Here is a 22802-nt window from a genome sequence, read left to right on the forward strand (position 1 = left end):
AAAGCAGAAATCTTAGCTTTAGATGAGCAGGAATCAGACTGGTTTCCTAGAAGTCCACAGAGAAATCACCTGCAGGCCAGAAGGGCGTCGGCAGCCTTATATCCAGTCATTAACTCCACTCAGCCAGTCATCATCATCAGCCCCAGCTGTTGGACAATCAGGCTCACTACCTTTCTTCACCAGAAGAGGGAGTTCCTCGGGCCTCAGTAGTGAAGGGGAAAATGAACTCACAACACTATAACTTTGTATGTAACCCCCCTTCTCATGTACAGCACCATGGAATTAATGGTGCTGTATAAATAAATAACACTACTAATAATGGGGGAATATGAGGGCCATATCCCTGGTGTTGTATAAATTGATGATGGTGTTGCTGTTGTTTTAATACACTGATGTTTTTGTTTAAAACTGATCACTTGGAGTGTTAGGTGTCAGATCCCACCAATTTTAAATTGATCACCTATTTTAAATATAGGCAATCAATATCTTCTAACCGGAGATCTCCTTTAAGTATATTATGTGTCCGTGCACCTAGCTTGCAAACGAATATGCATTTACCATATTACCGTAATACAATTCTAGTAAAATTTCTTTGCATCATAAGTACATTTTTATTACATAAAGCATTAATAGGTTCTGTTCAAATTTGCATTGGAGGCTCCTTCAGTTTCCTTCACATTGATGGAAAACATAATATGTAGCTAGTTATGGTAAAAAGATGGATATCATAACAAAAATAACAGATCCTATTATTAGTCAAAAGGGTTCATTGGGCTCCATTGGTGCCTATCATTTGACAAATCCATCACACGTTAAATTCCATTCTTTGCTCTTATAACAGAAAAATGGTAATTATTTTATCTGTATTTTTTATGTATAGTGATTCTGGAATACATGAATAAATCTATCAGGTAAAAAAGGTTTAGCCCCCAAAACATTATTTCATATTATCAGATATTGAATACCATTCTCTGTCACTGATATAAAAATTGCATAATATTAAGAAGATTTTATTCAATTGTTGGTTGGATAAACTACACAGCCTTAGTACAATTACTAGAGTTTCGTATAAAATATAATTGAAAAAACAAATAAACTTTTAATTGCAAAAAGTGGGAATTTGCCTTGGAGATCAAAATTTTTTCGGGAATGTACATTTTCCATGTGTTTCACATAGAAAGTAATACGTTTATTCTTCTGGGAGTACAGATCCCCTAAGGATTTTTTCATTTTTATATCATTAGTGTAATGAATGTGCACCTCAGGCTAACATCAAAAATATTCTACAAACTTATTTTGAATACTTAGATAATTTTATACCTACTGTATGTAAAGGGCTTGTAAGCACCTGCCAGATGCCCCAGGGTCCTGACAATAGAGACTCCCCCATAGGAATATCCCACTGTATATATATTGCTGCTTGTTGAAGTATTGGGAATTGATCATTGAGGCACACCTCTGTCCTTCATGCCTCCATGCATCACTATGTACGTATACTCTCAGTTCAAGATGAAATCGATTTTAATCATTTCAGGAAATCTTACTGGTATCAGTTTTACAAACTCATCTGTTGAGATTGATGAAATGGCACGAGGTGTAACTATTCTAATAATTATGTTGATCTCTTTTTTAATTTTCATCACTGTTGCAGGCAACAGTCTTGTCATTGTATGTTTTATAGAAGACAAGCGGCTTCGGAGCAGCAGTAACTTCTTCCTTTTAAATTTAGCTATTTGTGATTTTTTAATAGGTGAGTTACGGTATATATATTTAACACTACCATGTTCATTCTGTGATAAGCGGTACTGTGATGCACAGCTTTAATTATTGCTCTTAGTGCCGGTTTTAGGTCCTTTGTCACTAGCACTGGGACCATCAATCTGTGTTCTGTGTCCTACCTTACCTACTTTATACAAACTAGTATGGGTGTTGGAAATGTACATTTAAGGAGAGGTTCTCCAAACAAAAACTTGTTTGCTGATCAGAAAATTCTGACATTGTAGAGTGAAGCAACACTTATACATAAATAACACTCATCTAGCACTGAACTAAATTTGGCACTGGCCTCTTTGGATCTACAGTTCCAATGTGAACCCAAAGAAAATGCATTAAAGGGAACCTGTCACCAGGTTTGGCGGATGTAAGTTACGGACATCACCTTTCAGGGCTGATATTCAGCATTCTATAACACTGCATATCTGCGACCAACATGACCTGCAAGAGAAGAAAAATAACTTTTATTATACTGAGCTGCAGTCCAGTCCAATGGGTGTCGCTGGTCTTACTGCACACAACCTGTATATCCTGATCTTCACAACTGAAAAACTTTTGTTCAGACTCACAGTGGTTAGAGTTGCCTATTTTCAGGATTGTTGTATGCAGACAGGCAACAAGGTAAAACCTAATGAATATAATCCATAATGGGAGCCACAAGGGCCTTAAACTGGATCCTAGCAGCGTGTTATGTGAGTGGAATGGGAGTCCCGTCCTCCAACCCCGACGCGCACGTTTCACCCTGCTTCCTCGGCCACCCCCCCCCCATGGTTGTTGATAGGAGCATAGTGAAGTGTTGACATTTTGGCATATTTGGGATTTATTAATTGTGCTTAACACCTGCCTATGGAAAGCTGAGTGGATAAGGTGCACAGTCTATATGAGGAAAGCAAGGGTGGAACCAGCTAAACACAACGGAAAAATTAAAAATTCAAAAAATCTTTATTGAAAATCCTTTAAAAATAAAAGTGATGAAAAAATGGGCATTTCAGACAACAAAGCAAGAGGGGTGGTGTGTATAACCACTACTCTTTATTGCTTTGTTGTCTGATGCCCATTTTTTCATCACTTTTATTTTTAAAGGATTTTCAATAGAGATATTTTGAATTTTTCCGGTATGTTGAGCTGGTTCCACCCTTATTTTCCTCATTCAACTTCAGCGCTGTGCAGCAGCGGAGACGCCGTGCTCCTGCCAGATTGGGATAGCATCTCAGGGGTGAGCTGAATTTTTTTCTTATTATTCATTGCACAGTCTATATCACATATATCTGTATTAAAAATCGTAAAACAGAAATCTTGCAATTTTCATATTGGCCACTGGAAGTTTTTCAGTCTGTAACATTCTGTTGTTTCAGTAAACATGTACATAGCCACAGAGCTTAGACTCCTTTGTAATAAACAGTCTACTTAGTTTGTGCAAAGATCATTGCGAAGGGAGAGGGAGCAGGGTCAGCTGTGACATTGCCTATTGTGAATGGTGGATCCTTTATTATCAGATGTGTATAGATGTCTTCCTGCCTCGGATAAAATGGAGCCTTGCTGAAAATTATGCCAGGAAGGACAGGAAGTATGATTTTAAAAATAGCCCCATTGGCATTTTCTAGTTTCTATTGTTTTATTTTTTTAACTAAGCTCATGATATGAAATATATTTTTGCCAAAATAAAAAAAGAAACATGTAAAATAAAAACCCGATTTAAACAATAGGTCATTTTCTGATGATAGTATTGCTTTAAAGTTCATTTCTTTGCATCTCCACGTTAAAAATTTAGCTATGGGACTTGTTTGTTATATAAGCTTGTGTAACTTAATAAAATTTGGTGAACCCCTTATAGTAACACTTGAATCCTGTGTGAGTGATGTTCTCTCCAGTTGCATCCATTCCCTATGTACAAGGAAAAGGCTGCCGTAATACAATGATGGGTGCTCTGACAGTTTTTAGACATCCCAACGAGATCCCTATTTGACTGGCTCTCACGTAACCAAGGCAGAGGCTCCACAGGACAGGGGAAACAATAACCACATGGCAAATACATTATTTTAAGTACTCTATATTCCCTCTCCTTTGTAGCACATGTGGCATGGGTGATTTTCAGTGTTCGGAGATCTAGCTCATAGTATTTCATTTGTTTTATGTGTCTTTAATTGTATGATTGCTGGGTGATTGAGAACATATTCCACCTGAACTGTGTGGCCATCCATGTGAATCCGAACGCTGAGTAATGAACCTGGGTCATCAGGGTCTGAGGGCATTATTATATGGTTGCCACTAATGGAAGAGATTAAAGTAACTGGTAGCCAATCTCACCTGTGTTTTTGGTTAGGGACCTCTGCAGTTCTCTGGGATGTGTGAAAACTAACAAGAGTCAGGGCATTGTTCTTTGTCATTTGTTTAAAGAGGCACTCCCACAAAATATTTTACTCTCTTTACCTGTGTAAATCTACACACATGGTCAAAATCGTTGGTACCCCTCGTTTAATGACAGAAAAACCCACAATGGTGACTGAAATAACATGTTACAAAAGTAAAAATAAATAAAAAATCTTTGAAAATGAACTAATGAAAGTCAAACATTGCTTTTCAACCATGCTTCCACAGAAAAAAAATAAAACTCATGAAATAGGCCTGGACAGAAATGATGGTACCCTTAACTTAATATTTTTTTGCACAACCTTTTGAGGCAATCTGTTGTGAGTTCATTTTCCCCTTCACCATTGAGGTCTGATGAACTCCCTCTTCTGGTGAAGGAAGGTAGTGAGGCTGATTGCCAAACACCTGAGCTGGTGGAGGATGACTGGGTGACGGGAGTTGCTGACTGGATATAAGGCAGCCGACGCCCTTCTACCTCGCAGGTGATTTCTCTGAGGGATTCTAGGAGACCAGTCTGATTCCTGCTCTTCAAAAGCTAAGTTTTCTGCCTTGCTTTTTGCATTTGTGTTTTGGTTTTATTTTGCCTTGCTTTTCTGGATTCTGCCATTCCCTGCTGGGGTGTGCTGAATTCCTTTGGGTCTTTTTGCTCTGTCTTCAGAAAATACCTGAGTACTGACATAAAATAAAATAAATCTTTATTTTTATATAGCGCTAACATATTCCGCAGCGCTTTACAGTTTGCACACATTATCATCACTGTCCCCGATGAGGCTCACAATCTAAATTCCCTATCAGTATGTCTTTGGAGTGTGGGAGGAAACCGGAGTACCCGGAGGAAACCCACACAAACACGGGGAGAACATACAAACTCCTTGCAGATGTTGTCCTTGGTGGGATTCGAACCCAGGACCCCAGCGCTGCAAGGCTGCAGCGCTAACCACTGAGCCACCGTGCTGCCCTAGTCTTTTTGAAGCCTAGCATCTTCAGGGCCTTTTTTCCTGTCAGTCTGTTGGCTCTTGTTTTGATAGGGTTTTTGGCGGATTGCAGACAGCAGCTTTTCTATCCTGTCCTATCTAGTTAGCTTGGGCCCCATCATTTGCTCAGTCTATCTTTCTATCTGTGCTAGTATTTTTTCTTCTTGCTTCACCGTCATTATATGTTGGGGGCTGCCTATTGCTTTGGGGTCTGCTCTGGGGCAGTTTAGATTTCCCTTTCTGTCTTTAGGCTATGTAGTTCTCCGGCTGTGATCGAGGGGTCTAGAGCACCGTAGGAACCCCCCACGGCTACTGCTAGTTGTTGTTGATAGGTTCAGGGGTCTGCAATCCGATAGCTGCCAACTTCTCTGATTTTCTGGACTTAGCTAGCATTTCTGTTTTTGCCTCCTACGGTGACTCGTTCATAACAGCAATCACTGCAATCAAACGACTCCTGTAACTGTCAATGAGACTTCTGCACCTCTCGACAGGTATTTTGGCCTACTCCTCAAGAGCAAACTGCTCCAGTTGTCTCATGTTTGTAGTTTGCCTTTTCGAGACGGCATGTTTCAGCTCTGTCCAAAGATGCTCATTAGGATTTAGGTCAGAGCTCATAGAAGGTGACTTCAGAATAGTCCAATGTCTTCCTCTTAGCCATTCTTGTGTGTTTTTAGCTGTGTGTTTTGGGTCATTTATCCTGTTGCAAGACTCATGATCTGTGACTGAGACCAAGCTTTCTGACACTGGGCAGCACATTTCCCTCTAGAATCCCTTGATAGTCTTGAGATTTCAGTGTACCCTGCACAGATTCTAGACATCCTGTGCCAGATTCAGCAAAGCAGCCCCAGAACATAACAGAGCCTCCTTCATGTTTCAGAGTAGGGACAGTGTTTTTTTCTTGAAATGCTTCATTTTTCCATCTGTGAACATAGAGCTGATGTGCCATGCCAAAAAGTTCCATTTCTGTCTCATCTGTCCATAGGACATTCTCCCAGAAGCTTTGTGGCTTGTCAACATGTAGTTTGGAAAATTCCAGTCTGGCTTTTTTATAATTTTTTTTTCAACAATGGTGTCCTCCTTGGTCATCTCCAATAAAGTCCACTTTGGCTCATACAATGACGGATGGTCTGACACTGATGTTCCTTGAGCTTGAAGTTCACCTTTAATCAGTTTAGAAATTTTTCTGGGCTCTTTTGTTACCATTCGTATAATCCGTCTCTTTGATTTGTCATCAATTTTCCTCCTGCGGCCACATCCAGGGAGGTTGGCTACAGTCCCATGGAGCTTAAATTTCTGAATAATATGTGCAACTGTAGTCACAGGAATATCAAGCTGCTTGGAGAAGGTCATAACTTTTACCTTTAACATGTTTGTCTATAATTTTCTTTCTAATCTCCTGAGACAACTCATTCCTTCGCTTCCTCTGGTCCATGTTAAGTGTGATGCACACCATGTCACCAAACAGCACAGTGAGTATCTGTACCCCTCTATACAGGCCCGCACACTGCTTCCAAGATTGTAGACACCTGTGATGCTAATTAGTGGACACACCTTGCTTTAACATGTCCCTATTGTCACATTATTTTCAGGGGTACCATCATTTCTGTCCAAGCCTATTACATGAGTTTTAGGATTTTAAAAATTCTGTGGAAGCATGGTTGAAAAGCAATGTCTGACTTTCATTTGTTTATTTTCATAGATTTTTGATTTATTACTATTTTTGTCAGATTCAAGTTATTTCTGTGACCTTTATGGGTTTTTCTTTCATTAAACGAGGGGTACCAACAATTTTGACCCCGTGTGTATATGTAGTGTACTGTAATTGTAGTAATGTACTCATGGATCGTCGTTTTCCCTGCTTTTCATCTCCACTCCTGTCCACTTCTGGGTCATGTGATGGATATTCTGACTTGCAGGATCACACTGTGCTCTATGTATGAGCCAGAAGTTCCTTTTAAAACGTAAGCCTAAAGTGCATCTTTCTGACATTTCATAGGCTTACATTGAAAAAGTGACTTCCAGTTCACACTTGGGCCTTGAGTCATCCAAGAGTTAATGCCAGAAATCTGGTGTAAAACACTTTAAGAGGTCACCCTAAAGCGAGAGAGAGAGGGAGGATTTTTTCTTACTTGTCATCCATTCGCTGTCTGTATGCAATCCATTTAATTCAGTAGCTGTTAGTCTTTTACAGGACCATTTACATTTTCCTATGTTACAGAATTGTACCATATCCTTAAAAATTGGGTGCCAAGTCTCCGGTAACTGTGGTGACAGTTTTCACACGTACCGTGGACACGTACTCACATAGACCCATTCAAATGAATGGGTCTGTACACATGTCAGTGTGTTTCCACGGACCACGGACGGCAAAACATCCAGCACACGTGCACACGGAGAACACACATTGATGTCCTCCATGTGCATGGATGGCCGCCGGGGAAGAAGTGCTACTGTAAGCGCTGTTCCCCTGTGGCAGGTGCTGAACGTGGCTCTCATTCTCCCCTGCTCTGCCAGTGATCGGCGCAAGCAGAGGAGAATGAATGAAAAGCCCGACGTGGGTTCCCCCTATGCTTTTGAACCTGCCCGGCAAAACTCACAGCTGCTATTCTCAGGCTGGTAAGGGGCCATGGATATGCCCCCCCCCAGCCTAAAAACAGCAGCCCACAACTGTGAGTTTTGTCAGGTTAGTTTAAAACATAGGGGGAACCCACGTCGGGTTTTTCCTTCATTCATTCTCCTCTGCTCACGCCAATCACAGGTAGAGCAGGGGAGAATGAGAGCCACGTTCAGCACCTGCCGCAGGGGAACAGCGCTTTACAGTAGCGCTTCTTCCCCTGCAGCCATCTGTGTGGTACTGATGCGGCACACGGTTGCCACACGTGTGCCGCATGTATTACACACATGGACACTGATATCTCCGGTACCGTTTTTTCCGGTACCGGAAATATCAGGACGTGTGAAAGGGGCCTTATGTCATGCGATTTTTTTTTTCCCGCACTGTAGAGTGAAATTGCAGCATGCCGCGATTTGCTTCTCATGCCGAATACAGCTGAGAATAAATATGCAGATCTGCACCGCCTAATTGAATAACATTAATTCAAGTGCAATCCGATACAAAATCCAGCACACCCCATCATCAAGACTAGTACGAGCAACGTCAATTTTATTTATTCAAGGCCATAGAACCCTTTGGGATCTGGCAAGTCAGAAAAGCTATACGTGACTCAGAAGAGGACCAGAGCAGAGCTGGAAGCCAATGAAGACCGTGATCGGTAAATATATTACCACACTTATATTACACTACATTTACGGTACTTTTAAACAGGTTTAGGCAATCAAAAGTTTGACGAGAATGTTTCCTTAAATGTTAAATGAATTTCTTTTAAGGGGATTTTAAGCAGGTATTTTGAGTAATAAATTTACACTATTTTAATAAAGCCTATTGTGAATTTGGTTGCTGTCAGCTTGTTATTTTAGTGGATTGAGTGTTAGGCCTCTTTCACACATCCGTTTTACGCCGTCAGGCGAGATCTGGCTTTTTTTTGTAAAACCGGATCCGGCGAAATGCAATGCCGGATCCAGTTTTTCCATATTGACTTGTATTAGCGCGGGATCGCGCCGGATGGCATTGCGGTTCGACCGTTTTTTGCCGGATCCGGCTACTTGTCTCATTCCGGCGCCTGGAAAAAACGGCTACTGTAACGTTTTTTGTCTCCGGCGAAAAAGCCGGAAGCGCCGGATCCGACGCTTCCGGCTTTTTGCCACAATGAAAGTCTATGGGTGCCGGAATGCGCCGGATCCAGAAAAAGACGGATCCAGCCACCGGATCCATTTTTTTATCTCTGCGCATGCTCAGACCCAATTGGCCAGCCCCCAGCCAAACATATATAACCTGCTAGACAGATCCGGCAGAAAAATGGATCCGTTTTTACAGTTCTCCAAAATTTACGCTGGATCCGTTTTTTCTAAAAATAGCAGGATCCTGCCTGACGGCAAAAAACTGATGTGTGAAAGTAGCCTTAGCCCTCGTGCCGAATTTTTGCCTTACATGTGAGATGTTTTGTTGCAAGATGGTTTGTAGCAAGTGTAAAAGTTAGTTAGTACGTGTTCGAGTCCAGTACAACTGGCTCATAGTAAAACCTGTGAATGAGTGAATTAGTTGATATTGGTACAAAGAATGACAGATTTTGGATCACTGAATGGTCATTAGAAACTTTATAAACTTACAAATGTACATTGGATGGGATAGTGGTTTTGTGACATTAAATGTATAATGCAATAGTGCATCATAGAAGATCCAGATATCAGGGATTAGTCAAGTTAAGTAGATTCATCTTCTCATTCCCATACTACAAAATGTGCTTGTGGATGTACCCAGGAGGAGTCTGAGACTCTAAAACTGATTATGGGATCTCCAGACAAGGACCTGGAATATCAATAAATATTGTCAAAGCCTATGAAGGTCAGCGGACACTTAAGAACTTTGAAAAATGATTCAAAAGGGCACATTGCCGTCACTGGGTCTTCTGTTTTCCAATACAGTGGCACACACAAAAACATGTGTATCATGTGATATATATTTTTATATTGTGCTCAAGTACATTGTATGGCTATAGCCTGGAAGTCTTCCCTTGGAGTATATGTCAGTTTTATGGCACTGATAAGATAACAGAGCCTTTTCCTCACACAATCACTAGTAAGTATTAATATATGAGTCTTTTCACAGGAGCATTTTGCATTCCATTGTATGTGCCTTATATGCTCAATGGCGAGTGGAAGCTGGGAAAATTCCTCTGCAAGCTATGGCTGATCGCCGACTATATGATGTGCACAGCCTCAGCCTTTAATGTCGTTCTTATTAGTTATGATCGATTTCTGGCTGTCACTATGGCTGTAAGTATTCAATTCTTTATTGTAGTTTAGCTGCATTATGTTAATAGCTGATATAACACAAATAAAATGTGCACTGTAATCATGTAAAGTGTTTTCCCTGATTTAAAAGTTTGACATAATCTTTTTTCACCATTTTATAAATATTTTTTCCCCCATTACGTATACTCTTACTGTTTCTCTTATTCATTCTCATCTCGACTATTGTAACTCTCTTCTAATCGGTCTGCCTCTTACCAAACTCTCCCCCCTCCAATCTGTCTTGAATGCTGCTGCCAGGATCATATTCCTCTCCAATTGTTACACCGATGCCTCTACCTTGTGCCAGTCATTACACTGGCTACCCATCCACTCCAGAATCCAGTACAAACTTATTACCCTCACCCACATAGCTCTTCATGGCTCAGGACCACCCTACATCTCCTCCCGTGTTTCAGTATACCACCCAACCCGTGCCCTCCGTTCTGCTGATGACCTGAGGTTAGCATCCACAATAATCAGAACCTCTCACTCCCGTCTCCAAGACTATACACGTGCTGTGCCAATTCTTTGGAATGCACTTCCCAGGTCAATACGATTAGTCCCCAATCACCACAATTTTAAGCGTGCCCTGAAAACTCATTTATTCAGACTGGCCTACCGCCTCAACACATTAACCTAATCTATCCCTGTGTGGCACAGCCAAAAGTTTTTACCATAACCAGGTTCCCCACATCATGTTCCCACATGCTTTATGCATCTATTAGCCCTCTGTGTCTGTACTGTTACACACTTAACATTATGGCTGGTCCATACAATCAGGGCAACTGTTACCACCCACCTTTCGTGTCTACTTTTTTTCCTCATAGATTGTAAACTTGCGAGCAGGGCCCTCATTCCTCTTGGTATCTGTTATGATCTATGTGATTATTGTTATGCTGTGATGTCTATTGTCTGTACAAGTCCCCTCTGAAATGTAAAGTGCTGCGGAAAATGTCGGCGCTATAGAAATAAAATTTATTATTATTATTATTATTTTTATGTGTCATGTAATATATATGTACCGTATATGTGTGTATGTATCTATATATGTATATATATACAGTGCTCAGTATTAATGAGTACACCGCCTTTAAAACTTAATATTTTAATCAATATGTCATTGAAAACAAGAATAATTTTCAAACTACTGAGAAGACTAAGTGTTAACGAACTTTTTTTTAACCCATAAGATGAAAATAAGAGTAATAATATTACTCTAACTACAAAATATTAAACTGTACTTAGATTAGTTGATGCCAAAAAAATTACACATTAAAAACAACATGTAGAATTTTATATGTCCTCCATGACTTTTAAGGCCAGCACCAAGGCTTCTAGACAATGTAATGAGCAAGGTGTTAGGTGTTAAAGGAAACCTACTGTGACGACTCCTGGAGTGGACCCTCTGGGTCATGGCACCAACCCTCCCAGGGCGAGCTGACCTAGTGAAGACCACCCCCTATACAGGGAGTGTCAGGGGCAAGCCCCAGGGGGTGAGGTACCACGACTGCTGGCACCAGGCGGCCGGCTCACAGGAGACACGAGTGGGTGAGTGTGTCTGTAGGAACGTGTAAAGCGTGGACACGGGAACACGTGGTATACAGAGACTTCGTATGTTCGGGTGTGAGTGAAGCAGGATGAGTGCAAGGAGCACGTCAGAGTCAGGCAGCGGGTGTGCCAGGAGGTGCAACAGAGTACAGGAGCAGGGTGTGTGCCAGAGGGCACAACTGAGCATAAGACAGAGTGCAGGATTGGAACGTGTGCCAGGAGGCACAACCGAGTAAGAGAGAGAGTACAGGATCAGAGCATGTGCCAGGAGGCACAACTGAGTATGAGACAAGGCACAGGGTCCGAGTGTGTGCCAGGAGGCACAACTGAGTATAAGACAGAGCACAGGATCAGAGTATGTGCCAGGAGGCACAACTAAGTACAAGGCAGAGCACAGGGTCAGCGCGTGTGCCAGGAGGCACAACCGAGTACAAGGCAGAGTGCAGGTTCAGAGCGTGTGCCAAGAGGCACAACAGAGAGCAAGGCAGGGGACCCGAATACAGCGCACAGCCAGGCAGGGACACGGCAGACCAAGCCAGGAAGCACAACAATAATCAGGCACCTCCCCTAGGAAGAGGTAGCCTGATATAATACATGATCACGAGAGCTTCCGGGTCAAGTCCTCCAGTACCATAGAGAGGACTGACCTGGAGACCGAACTGAGAAAAGCGCGCAAGCGCAGACATAACATGAAGGAGACAGGGACCTAGGTACGAGAGGTGCGTGTGCGCACCCGGCGGGACCCCAGGAGTGACCGCGGCTCCGGAAGAGATGACGTCAGGGCCGAGGTCCCACCCCCAGGTGAGCACGGCGTGCCAGTACCCCCCCTTTACGCCCCCTCTTTCTAAAACTGGAGAGGAACTTAGACAAAATCTGGGGTGCATGGATATTCTCCCTGGGCTCCCATGACCTCTCCTCGGGGCCAAAACCCTTCCAATCGATCAAGAACATGGTTCTCCCTCTTACCTTCTTCATGGCCAAAATGTCATTCACCTCAAACTCATCCCCCAAGCCAACAGGCTGGGGTGTGTGGCCTGGAGAAGGATGAAATCGGTTAAGAACCACAGGTTTAAGGAGAGACACATAGAAGGAATTGGGAATACGGAGTGAAGGAGGCAGCTTCAATTTGTAAGCAACATCATTAATCCGCCTGAGGACCTCAAAAGGACCAATGTAACGGGGACCCAGTTTGTAACATGGTACCTTAAGGCGGACGTATTTGGTGGAGAGCCACACCTTGTCACCAGGGAGAAATGGAGGAACGTCCAGGCGCCTCTTGTCAGCATGTAATTTCATTCTGTCCCGTGCTTTCTCGAGAGCGGTTTTGGTCTCCTGCCATACCCTGGAGAACTCCACAGACAGAGAATCGGCAGCAGGTACCCCCAAGACAGGAAGTACCGGTAGAGGCACATTGGGATGCTGTCCAAAGACGATGAAGAAAGGAGACTTGGTAGACGATTCACTGGAGTGATTATTGTAGGCGAACTCAGCCCAAGGAAGTAGACCGACCCAGTCATTCTGATGAGCATTAGAAAAATGCCGGAGGTAGGATGTAAGGATCTGGTTGGTACGTTCCACCTGCCCATTGGTTTGGGGGTGACAGGCGGAAGAGAAATCCAATGACACTTTCATGAGTCCTCATAGTGCTCTCCAGAACCGAGAGGTGAATTGGACCCCTCTGTCTGACACGATGTGCTGGGGGAAGCCATGAATCCTGAAGTTATGGGAAATGAAGATCTTCGCCAAGTCAGGAACAGAGGGTAGTCCGGAAAGAGGAATGAAGTGGGCCATCTTTGAAAATCGGTCTACAACCACCAAGACCACAGTACAACCGGAAGAACACGGCAGATCAGTAATGAAATCCATGGCTATGTGCTGCCATGGAGCCGACGGAACGGGAAGCGGGAGCAGAAGACCAGAGGGTGGTTGTCTGGGTATCTTGTTCTGGGCACAGGACGGGCAAGATGCCACAAAGTCTTTAACATCCTGGGAGAGTGAAGGCCACCAATAATAGTGAGAGATTAAGTCCAAAGTCTTTTGGACACCAACGTGGCCGGCAATCTTGGATGAATGTCCCCAATTTAACACTCGTTTTCGGTTATTCTCAGCCACAAAGGTTCTTCCCGGAGGTAACGTGGTTAACTTGACAGGAGCCACGGTAATTACTTTTGATGGATCAATGATATGAGAGGGTTCTTCCTCTGCATCAGACGACAGGAATGATCTTGACAACGCATCCGCTCTAACGTTTTTATCGGCGGGCCGAAAATGTAGTTCAAAGTCAAAGCGGGCGAAGAATAGAGACCACCTGGCTTGCCGAGGATTGAGCCTCTGTGCAGACTGGATGTACGCCAGGTTCTTATGGTCCGTGAAGATCTTGAATGGATGTATGGCGCCTTCCAGTAAGTACCTCCACTCCTACAAGGCCAATTTAATGGCCAATAGCTCTTTGTCGCCAATGGAGTAGTTCTGTTCAGTGGAGGAAAATACTTTAGAAAAGAAGCCACAGGTGACAAAACGTCCAGAAGAGGATTTCTGCAGAAGGACTGCGCCAGCCCCGGTAGAGGATGCGTCCACCTCGAGAGTGAAAGGTCTACTAACCTCAGGTCGGTGAAGCGCCGGAGCAGCGGCGAAGGCTTGTTTCAACGACTGAAAGGCCTCTTCAGCCTCAGAGGGCCAAGCCTTTGGGTTAGCTCCCTTGCAGATAAGGGATGAGATGGGGCGAACCAACGAGGAGAAATGAGGAACGAACTGTCGGTAGTAGTTCGCAAAACCAAGGAAGCGTTGGATTGCCTTCACCCCATGGGGCTGTGGCCAATCGAGGACGGCGGACACCTTTGCCGGATCCATGTGTAGACCTGATTCTGAGATAATGTACCCCAAGAATGGCAGGGACGTTTGCTCGAAGGCACATTTCTCGAGCTTGGCATAAAGGCGGTTCTCCCTCAGGCGCTGGAGGACTTGAAGCACGTTCTTTCTGTGGGCGGAGAGGTCTGGGGAAAAAACGAGGATGTCATCCAGATAGACTACCACGCAGGAGTACAGCATATCCCGGAAGACGTCATTCACAAACTCCTGGAACACCGCTGGGGCATTGCAGAGGCCGAAGGGCATGACCAAGTACTCGTAGTGAGTGTCTCTGGTGTTAAAGGCGGTCTTCCACTCATCACCGGAATGAATGCGGATCAAGTTGTAGGCCCCACGAAGATCCAGTTTGGTGAAAATTCGAGCTCCTCTAAGCCGGTCAAAGAGTTCCGGGATCAATGGCAATGGGTACTTGTTCTTGACCGTGATATCGTTCAGGCCTCGGTAGTCTATGCAAGGATGGAGGGAGCCGTCCTTCTTTTTGACAAAGAAAAATCCCGCTCCCGCGGGCGAGGAGGACTTACGGATAAAACCTCTCGCAAGGTTCTCCTGGATATACTCAGACATAGCTTGGGTTTCAGCAGGGGATAGCGGATATATTCTACCCCTGGGTGGCGTAGAACCAGGAATGAGGTCAATCGGACAGTCATATGGCCGATGGAGGGGCAGAGTCTCGGCCTCCTTCTTGTCGAAGACATCTGCAAAGGACCAGTAAGCCGACGGCAGACCTGTAGGTGCCGGGGATGGACAGGCAGAGTTCATCGGATGGACGGGCAACAGGCACTTCTCCTGACAGGACGGTCCACAACGGAGTATCTCGCCCGACTGCCAGTCCAGGGTTGGCTCATGAGTCCGCAGCCAAGGGAGACCTAGAAGAAGCATGTGAGACATGGTAGTCAAGACGAGGAAGGAGATCTTCTCCCGGTGCAGGGCTCCAATCTGCAGCTCAATGTCTTCGGTGGCCTGGGTAACGGTCTCCAGCATGGACGTACCATTGACCGAAACTATCGACCGAGGAGTCTCCAGGGATCTGACAGGAATCTGGTATTTTTTAACCGCCTCGAGTGTGATAAAATTCCCCTCCGCGCCAGAATCCAGAAAAGCCTCCTCAAAATAACACTTGGAACCGAGATTCAATAACACGGACACGAGCAGGGGAGGAGAGGGATCACGTACACCTAGGGAGGCCTCTCCTACCAACCCTAGGCGGAGAAGTTTCCCGGCTTCTTGGGGCAGGAACGAAGGAGGTGAGAGGAGCTCCTCTCTCTGGCTGATTCACGGGCACGTTCCTGAAACCGCAGGTCAATGCGTGTCGCCAGAGAGATCAGATCCTCTAAAGAGGTGGGAGTATCCCGACCTGCCAGTTCGTCTTTGATCCGACCGGACAGGCCACGCCAAAAGATCCCTACGAGAGCCTCGTTGTTCCAACCGAGTTCGGAGGACAAGGTACGAAAACGGATGGCATACTGTCCCACCGGTAGCGTACCCTGATGGAGGTTAAAGAGAGACTCGGTGGTAGAGGCCAGCCGACCCAGGTCGTCGAACACCTTGCGGAAGGTGTCCAAAAAGGTGGAAAGCTGAGAGACGAGTGGGTCATTGCGCTCCCAGAGGGGGTTCACCCATGCTAACGCCTCCCCCTCTAAGTGTGAAACAATAAAGGCAATTTGGGCGCACTCAGTGGGATAGTGCTGCGGCAAAAGCTCAAAATGTAACCGGCATTGGTTCAGAAATCCTCGACAAAACTTAGGGTCCCCGCTATATCGGGGTGGCTTGCCGAGGCGCGGCAGCGGGTGCGGGGACGAGGACTGGGTAGAAACGGCTTGTATGGAAAGAAGCCGACTGTCTACCGACACCATATATATGGACCTGGGTGTCGCGTTGATGTGTGAGTCCTTATGGAGGCTGGCCAGCTGGGAAGCATTCCCATGGTCAGAGGACTGCATGGCCGACAAACGGGACTCCATGGATTTCAGAGAGGACATGATCCTGGTCTGACTCTCCCGTAGGAACACCAGTTCCTTTTGGACGGAGGCGGTGGTACCAGCGGGGTCCATGGCCTGATTATACTGTGACGACTCCTGGAGTGGACCCTCTTGGTCGTGGCACCAACCCTCCTAGGGCGAGCTGACCTAGTGAAGACCACCCCCTATACAGGGAGTGTCAGGGGCAAGCCCCAGGGGGTGAGGTACCACGACTGCTGGCACCAGGCGGCCGGCTCACAGGAGACACGCGTTTTTGACGCGATTGTCAAGCGTTTTTACATGCGTTTTCCCATGCGTTTTTGCTCATATAATTGATGGTATGAGGAATCGCGTGTGATTCCGCAAAATTAATGAACATGCTGCGTTTTTTACTGCTAAGCGATTCCGCAGCGGTAAAAAACGCACCATTGGCACAACATGTGCGCTTTCTATTACAAATGCATGGAACGCTTATTTTAAAAAACGCCGCGGAAACGCTTAAAAATCGCTACGTGGGCACACAGCTTAACAATATCAAAACACAAGTCATAAGTAACAACGTTAACAGTACAATAATTAAAGCAAAATAAGATGACCCTGCTCGTGAGAGCTTACAATCTACAATGAGGTGGGAGAAATACAAAGTACAGGTGTGTATTTACAATGATGGTCCAGCCATATTGAGGGAGTGTGGGATGGATGGAGATAGCCCATTCACTACACATGCACAGTTACACATAGAATGACTTTGATTACTGAACGTGATAGGCCGCTCTGAACAAAGGAAATATTTATCCATACAGTCAATATCATTAAGAGCTATCTACAGTGTGATGAAGTACAAGGAATAATTAATAATAATCTTTATATAGCGCTAACATATTCCACAGCGCTTTACAGTTTGCACACATTATCATCACTGTCCCCAATAGGGCTCACAATCTACATTCCCTATTAGTATGTCTTTGGAATGTGGGAGGAAACCGGAGTACCCAGAGGAAACCCACACAAACATGGGGAGAACATTCAAACTCCTTCCAGATGTTGTCCTTGGTGGGATTTGAACCCAGGATTCCAGCACGGCAAGGCTGCAGTGCTAACCACTGAGCCACCATGCTGCCCTTAACTAAGATAATGATATGGCCCCACAGAGCACTGAGCTCAACTTCATCTAGCTCTCTGTGATTACATGAAGGTACAGAAGGATTTGTGCAAATCTACATCCCCAGAAGATCTGTGATTAGTTCTGCAAGATGTTTGGAACGACCTCCCTGCTGAGTTCCTTCTAAAACTGCGTGAAAGTGAACATAGAAGAATGATGCTTTAATGCTTTTTTAACAGCCTTAACAACTATTGATTCGAATTACTTTGCATTTTGTGAATTGATAATAATAAACTATTCCCATCTCTATTTGTTAAAACATTCTAACATTACAGCATTTTTTTCACACCTTCCTACAAATATTGCATAGTATTGTGTGTGTGTGTGTGTGTGTGTTGTGATTAACCTGTTAGATACCAGGTAGTAATAGTATAGAGTCATCATATTGGGACAGATACAGAATACAGGTCCATTCATATAAACGTGCTGGCATTTGCTTGCTGTAATGGAATACTGTAAAATCCCATTCTTTCCTTTATTTGAGATTTATTGAGAGGCTGCATATTTCCACCTGTCTGGGTTTCCAATCATCCGTAGGTTTACCAACGATCCGTAAAAAACCAGGTGCTTTTCTCTGCCCTCCGTAGTGTTGAGCAGAAAAAAAGCTCTTGTGATTTTTAATTTTTTTTTCCCCTCAGTTTGTAGTGTGCATATGTGAAAAAATGCTGACATGTTCGGTACAAACAGAAGTTGACTTCAGCAGGAAGGCGCCTCCATTTTCCATTAATCTCTGCAGAGCGAGGATTCCTAAACATATTCTGTTCATTCTGCGCTCAGGGTTTGAGCTTTTGAAGCCACAGCTTTCAGAAAGGATGAGAGTTCTATGTATGTAAGTAATACTAAGTGAGACTCATGTTATCAGCTAGTCCCATATTCCTATTCACTTCCTCTGATGGCTTGGAACAGCCTCCGAGGAGACAGTGCATCCAGCTGCTGGATTCCAGCAGATCTTCTTATTTCTGTCTGAACGTTGCTCACACCAGCTAACACATTGGTCCACCCCAGTCTGCCTGTAGCCACTTATCACCCCCTGTACTGAAGGGGCTTTATTGGGGTATACAGTATATACACTGCACCGTACCACTTCTCCAGTCCTGTATACTGGGGGTAATTCTCAATATCTTATTCTCTATATACACAGTACTTTAACCACTTCTTCTGTATATTGGGTGTAATCCTCAGTATTTGCATCTAATTCTGCACGTCTTAGTGGGTCTAGCCATTATTTTGGGTGTGGCCTTTTCCAGTGGGCGTGGTCTTAAGGGGCATGTGAAATTTCTGTAAGAAAATTAGTCTGTCCGTGAATTTTGGGTCAGTTGTCCTGAAAAAATTGAATAGTAGGTTAGCAACCCTGCCACATTTTAAAAGACACATAATACTTCTTATGTATGTATACATTTTCTTGTCTTCTATTGTTTAGGTTGCATATCACACCCAGCAACAACAACATTACAAGACAGTACTTAAGATGGCTGCAGTCTGGATACTGTCATCTCTCTTATACAGCCCAGCTATTCTTCTCTGGGACTACTTTGATAGTGACCACTCCATTCCCGAGGAACTCTGTCTAGCTTCATACTACAACAGCTGGCACTTTCTACTGGGAGCTTCCACTTTTGGCTTTTTCCTTCCTCTCTTAAGTATTTCATTTTTTAACCTAAGCATCTATTGGAACATCAAAATAAGAAGCAAAAAGAAAAGAGAATCTTCAGTTTTCACAGTTTGCACAAGTGAAGAAGAAATCTTAAAGATACCGGAATCAGGGCAGCTGATCCACCAAGGTCAAAATGGTTTAGGATTATCAAAAATTAAAATGTCGTCTAGACCGTTCCCTTACTTCTCTTCCAAAAAGACAAAACCTAATAGATTACAAAGTGTGGGAACACAACAGAGTAAATTATCACATGACCAAAAAGTTGCTAAATCTTTGTTTATCCTTGTTTGTGTGTTTTGTATTTGTTGGGCTCCTTACTCGTTTCTTATGACCATTCGGGCAGCCTGCCAAGAGTACTGTATTGCATCATATTGGTATGAAATTACATTTTGGTTGCTGTGGATTAACTCCTCAATTAATCCCATTCTTTACCCATTGTGCCACTCGAGTTTTAGGAGCGCTTTTATCAAAGTCATTTCCAAGTATGTTAAAAATGTCAAATAATTCTTGACCAATATGTACAAGACCTTCCATCTGGGGCCCACACTGGTATTAGCTAACAACCATCAAAAAATCATGTAGGTTTTTGTGTCTTTAAGACATAATTGTTCTGTTTCAGAGAAGATGGACCATTATGCACTTGAACAAAGAAATTTGTAATTAAACATGGCAGCTATAAATAGTTCATAAAATGATATATATAATGGATATTCAATAAGTGCAGAATGTTTAGAACAAAATTCAAAGATTTATACATTTACTACGTTTCACCATGTTATGTTATGGATCAAACAGGAATTCTGTTTTTACACTTGAAATACGTATAATCAAACACCCGGTGGTTTAATTGTTGTATGTTCTGCCTTTGAGTACAGGTATTGAATTATGTTGATCTTATTTCTTTCGTTTTTATTATTTACTAGCTGAAGAGCTCAGCGTTGCCTGGGCAGAGTAACCAACTGTGGTTAGTTATAACAAATTATAATGATTATATTGCACATAAAAACCGTGCATCTAATCCTATCCTGTGTGATACTGACTGCTGAGCTGTGTATCTAATCCTATTCTGTGTGATACTGTCTGCTGAGCCATGTATCTAATCCTATCCTGTGTGATACTGACTGCTGAGCTGTGTATCAAATCCTATTCTGTGTGATACTGTCTGCTGAGCCGTGTATCTAATACTATTGTGTGATACTGTGTGCTGAGCTGCGTATCTAATCCTATCCTGTGTGATACTGTCTGCTGAGCCGTGTACCTAATCCTATCCTGTGTGATACTGACTGCTGAGCTGTGTATCTAATCCTATCCTGCGTGATACTGACTGCTGAGCTGTGTATCTAATCCTATCCTGTGTGATACTGGGCTCCCCCTGCAGTCTATGTCAGAGGGTGGTCTGTGTTGGCACGGTAATAAATTGTGTTATTTCCAGCTTTACAGAAGGACGATAACACCATAGAAATGATAAGAATAATAGGCCTCAGTTGCCACAACTGTCTACAAAGAAAACTGTTGTTGATAGCAACCAATCACAGCTCATTTTTCATCTTTTAAACAGCTCTGGGACAGTGTGGCGAGTTTTGAGTGGCGACTTTTGTGTTTCAACTTTTATGTGGCGAGGTTGGTGTATGTGCGGTGAAATGTGTGCTGTGGGTGGTATATGTGTTGAAGCATGTGGTAGTGTGTGGCGCATTTTGTGTGTGTGTTCATATCCCCGTGTGTGGTGAGTGTCCCATGTCAGGGCCCCACCTTAGCAACTGTACGGTATATACTCTTTGGCGCCATCGCTCTCATTCTTTAAGTCCCCCTTGTTCACATCTGGCAGCCTCCAACACTTTTCCTTTCACTTTATCCTCATTATGTAGATAGGATTCAAAATTGTTTGGTGAATTGGAACGCGCGGGGTTAAAATTTCGCCTCACAACATAGCCTAGGACGCTCTCGGGGTCCAGACGTGTGACTGTGCCAAATTTTGTGGCTGTAGCTGCGACAGTGCGGATGCCAATCCCGGACATACACACACATTGAGCTTTATATATTAGATTTTTAAAGCACCAATTATTCCATATGTACAAGCTTCATTTATTAGCACTTTTGCCATCTGTGCATCTTCCTTGGCATTGTTATTGTATATGTCATATTGTATCCTCTGTTTCGCTGTCTTTCAATTAATTTTTGAAAAACACTTCATACAGCATTCCAATTACTATCACATTTTTGTCCCTGTTTGTTTAAATGATCCTTGTGACCTATTGATTTGTGCTTGAGGTCAGGGGCGGGCTGGCCCGGGTGGCAGAGAGGCATTTGCCCCCTCTGGGCCGGTTAATTAGCGCCAGACAGGGCCGCGCCGCTCGCCCGCCAGCTCCGTAATCACAGCATGTCCATTACATGATTGAAAACATGGTCGCAGCCCGCGGTAGTGGAGAGGAGAGTGAGCGGGCGGCCACAAACAGAGCAGACACAGAGCAGCAGACACAGCTCGGGGCCGGTGGGCAGGACTCAGTCATTGCACTCAGTGCACTGACTGCAGGCTGAGACCACATTGCCGTGGCAGCCAGAGATGCACTGGAAGTGGAGCAGTAGGTGGCTACTACACTGGCAAGGGGGGGGAGCGGCCCACTGTTACATTCTGCGTCCGGCCACTATGTTGTTCTTCAATCTTTTCTGTGTACACTGTACAATGCACAGGACCTGTGATGAGGTCACAGGAGGGGAGGAGTCAGGGGGGTCACATGATGAGGGCCCTCAGTGTATGCAGGACTGAGGACTCTGCTGTGCTGCTTGTCATGGTGCTGGATGATGGCAAGGGTATGTCTGAGGTCAGGAGGGGTTTACAGGGTGGATGTAGCAGAGCCGTGTGTGTACAAGGTGAAAGGAGCGGAGCCACGTGTGTACGAGGTGTACGGAGCAGAGATGCATTTGTGCGAAGTGTATTGAGCAGAGCCGTGTGTGTACAAAGCGTACGGAGCGGAGCCATATGTGTACGAGGTGTACGAAGCAGAGCTGCGCGTGTACGAGGTGAAAGGAGCGGAGCCGTGTGAATACGGAGGGAAGCCGCGTGAGTACAAGGTGTACGGAGCAGAGCCGTGTGTGTACGGAGCGAAGCCGTGTGTGTACGAGGTGTATGGAGCGGAGCCATGTGTGTACAGAGCGTAGCTGCGTGTGTACAAGGTGTACGGAGCAGAGATGCATTTGTACGAAGTGTATTGAGCGGGTCGTGTGTGTACAAAGTGTACGGAGCGGAGCCATATGTGTACGAGGTGTACAGAGCGGAGCCGCGTGTGTACGAGGTGCACGAAGCGGAGCCGCATGTGTACAAGGTGTACGGAGTGGAGCCGGGTGTGTACGAGGTGTACGGAGCGGAACCACGTTTGTACGAAGTGTATTGAGCGGAGCCCTGTGTGTAAAAAGTATACAGAGCTGAGGCGTGTGTGTACAGAGCGGAGCAGAGCCGTGTGTGTACGGAGTGAAGCCGCGTGTGTATGGAGCGGAGCCGCGTGTGTAAGAGGTGTACGGAGCGGAGCCGCGTGTGTACGGAGTGGAGCCGCGTTTGTACGAAGTGTATTGAGCAGAGCCCTGTGTGT

At 44.5% G+C, this 22802-nt stretch overlaps 1 protein-coding gene across 1 annotated transcript; it reads left to right on the forward strand.

Annotated features, from left to right (window-relative positions):
• Positions 1–1485: 1485 nt before the first annotated feature.
• LOC141053761 (histamine H3 receptor-like) lies at positions 1486–19722 on the forward strand. The gene is made up of 3 exons (XM_073550807.1): positions 1486–1750; positions 9844–10010; positions 18985–19722. Exons 1-3 carry the CDS (start codon positions 1486–1488, stop codon positions 19720–19722), a joined length of 1170 nt encoding a protein of 389 aa, XP_073406908.1.
• Positions 19723–22802: the final 3080 nt, after the last annotated feature.

This window comes from Dendrobates tinctorius, unplaced genomic scaffold, assembly GCF_039654945.1.
Source record: "Dendrobates tinctorius isolate UK_male_01 unplaced genomic scaffold, ASM3965494v1 ptg000171l, whole genome shotgun sequence".
In the NCBI taxonomy this organism is placed as follows: Eukaryota; Metazoa; Chordata; class Amphibia; order Anura; family Dendrobatidae; genus Dendrobates; species Dendrobates tinctorius.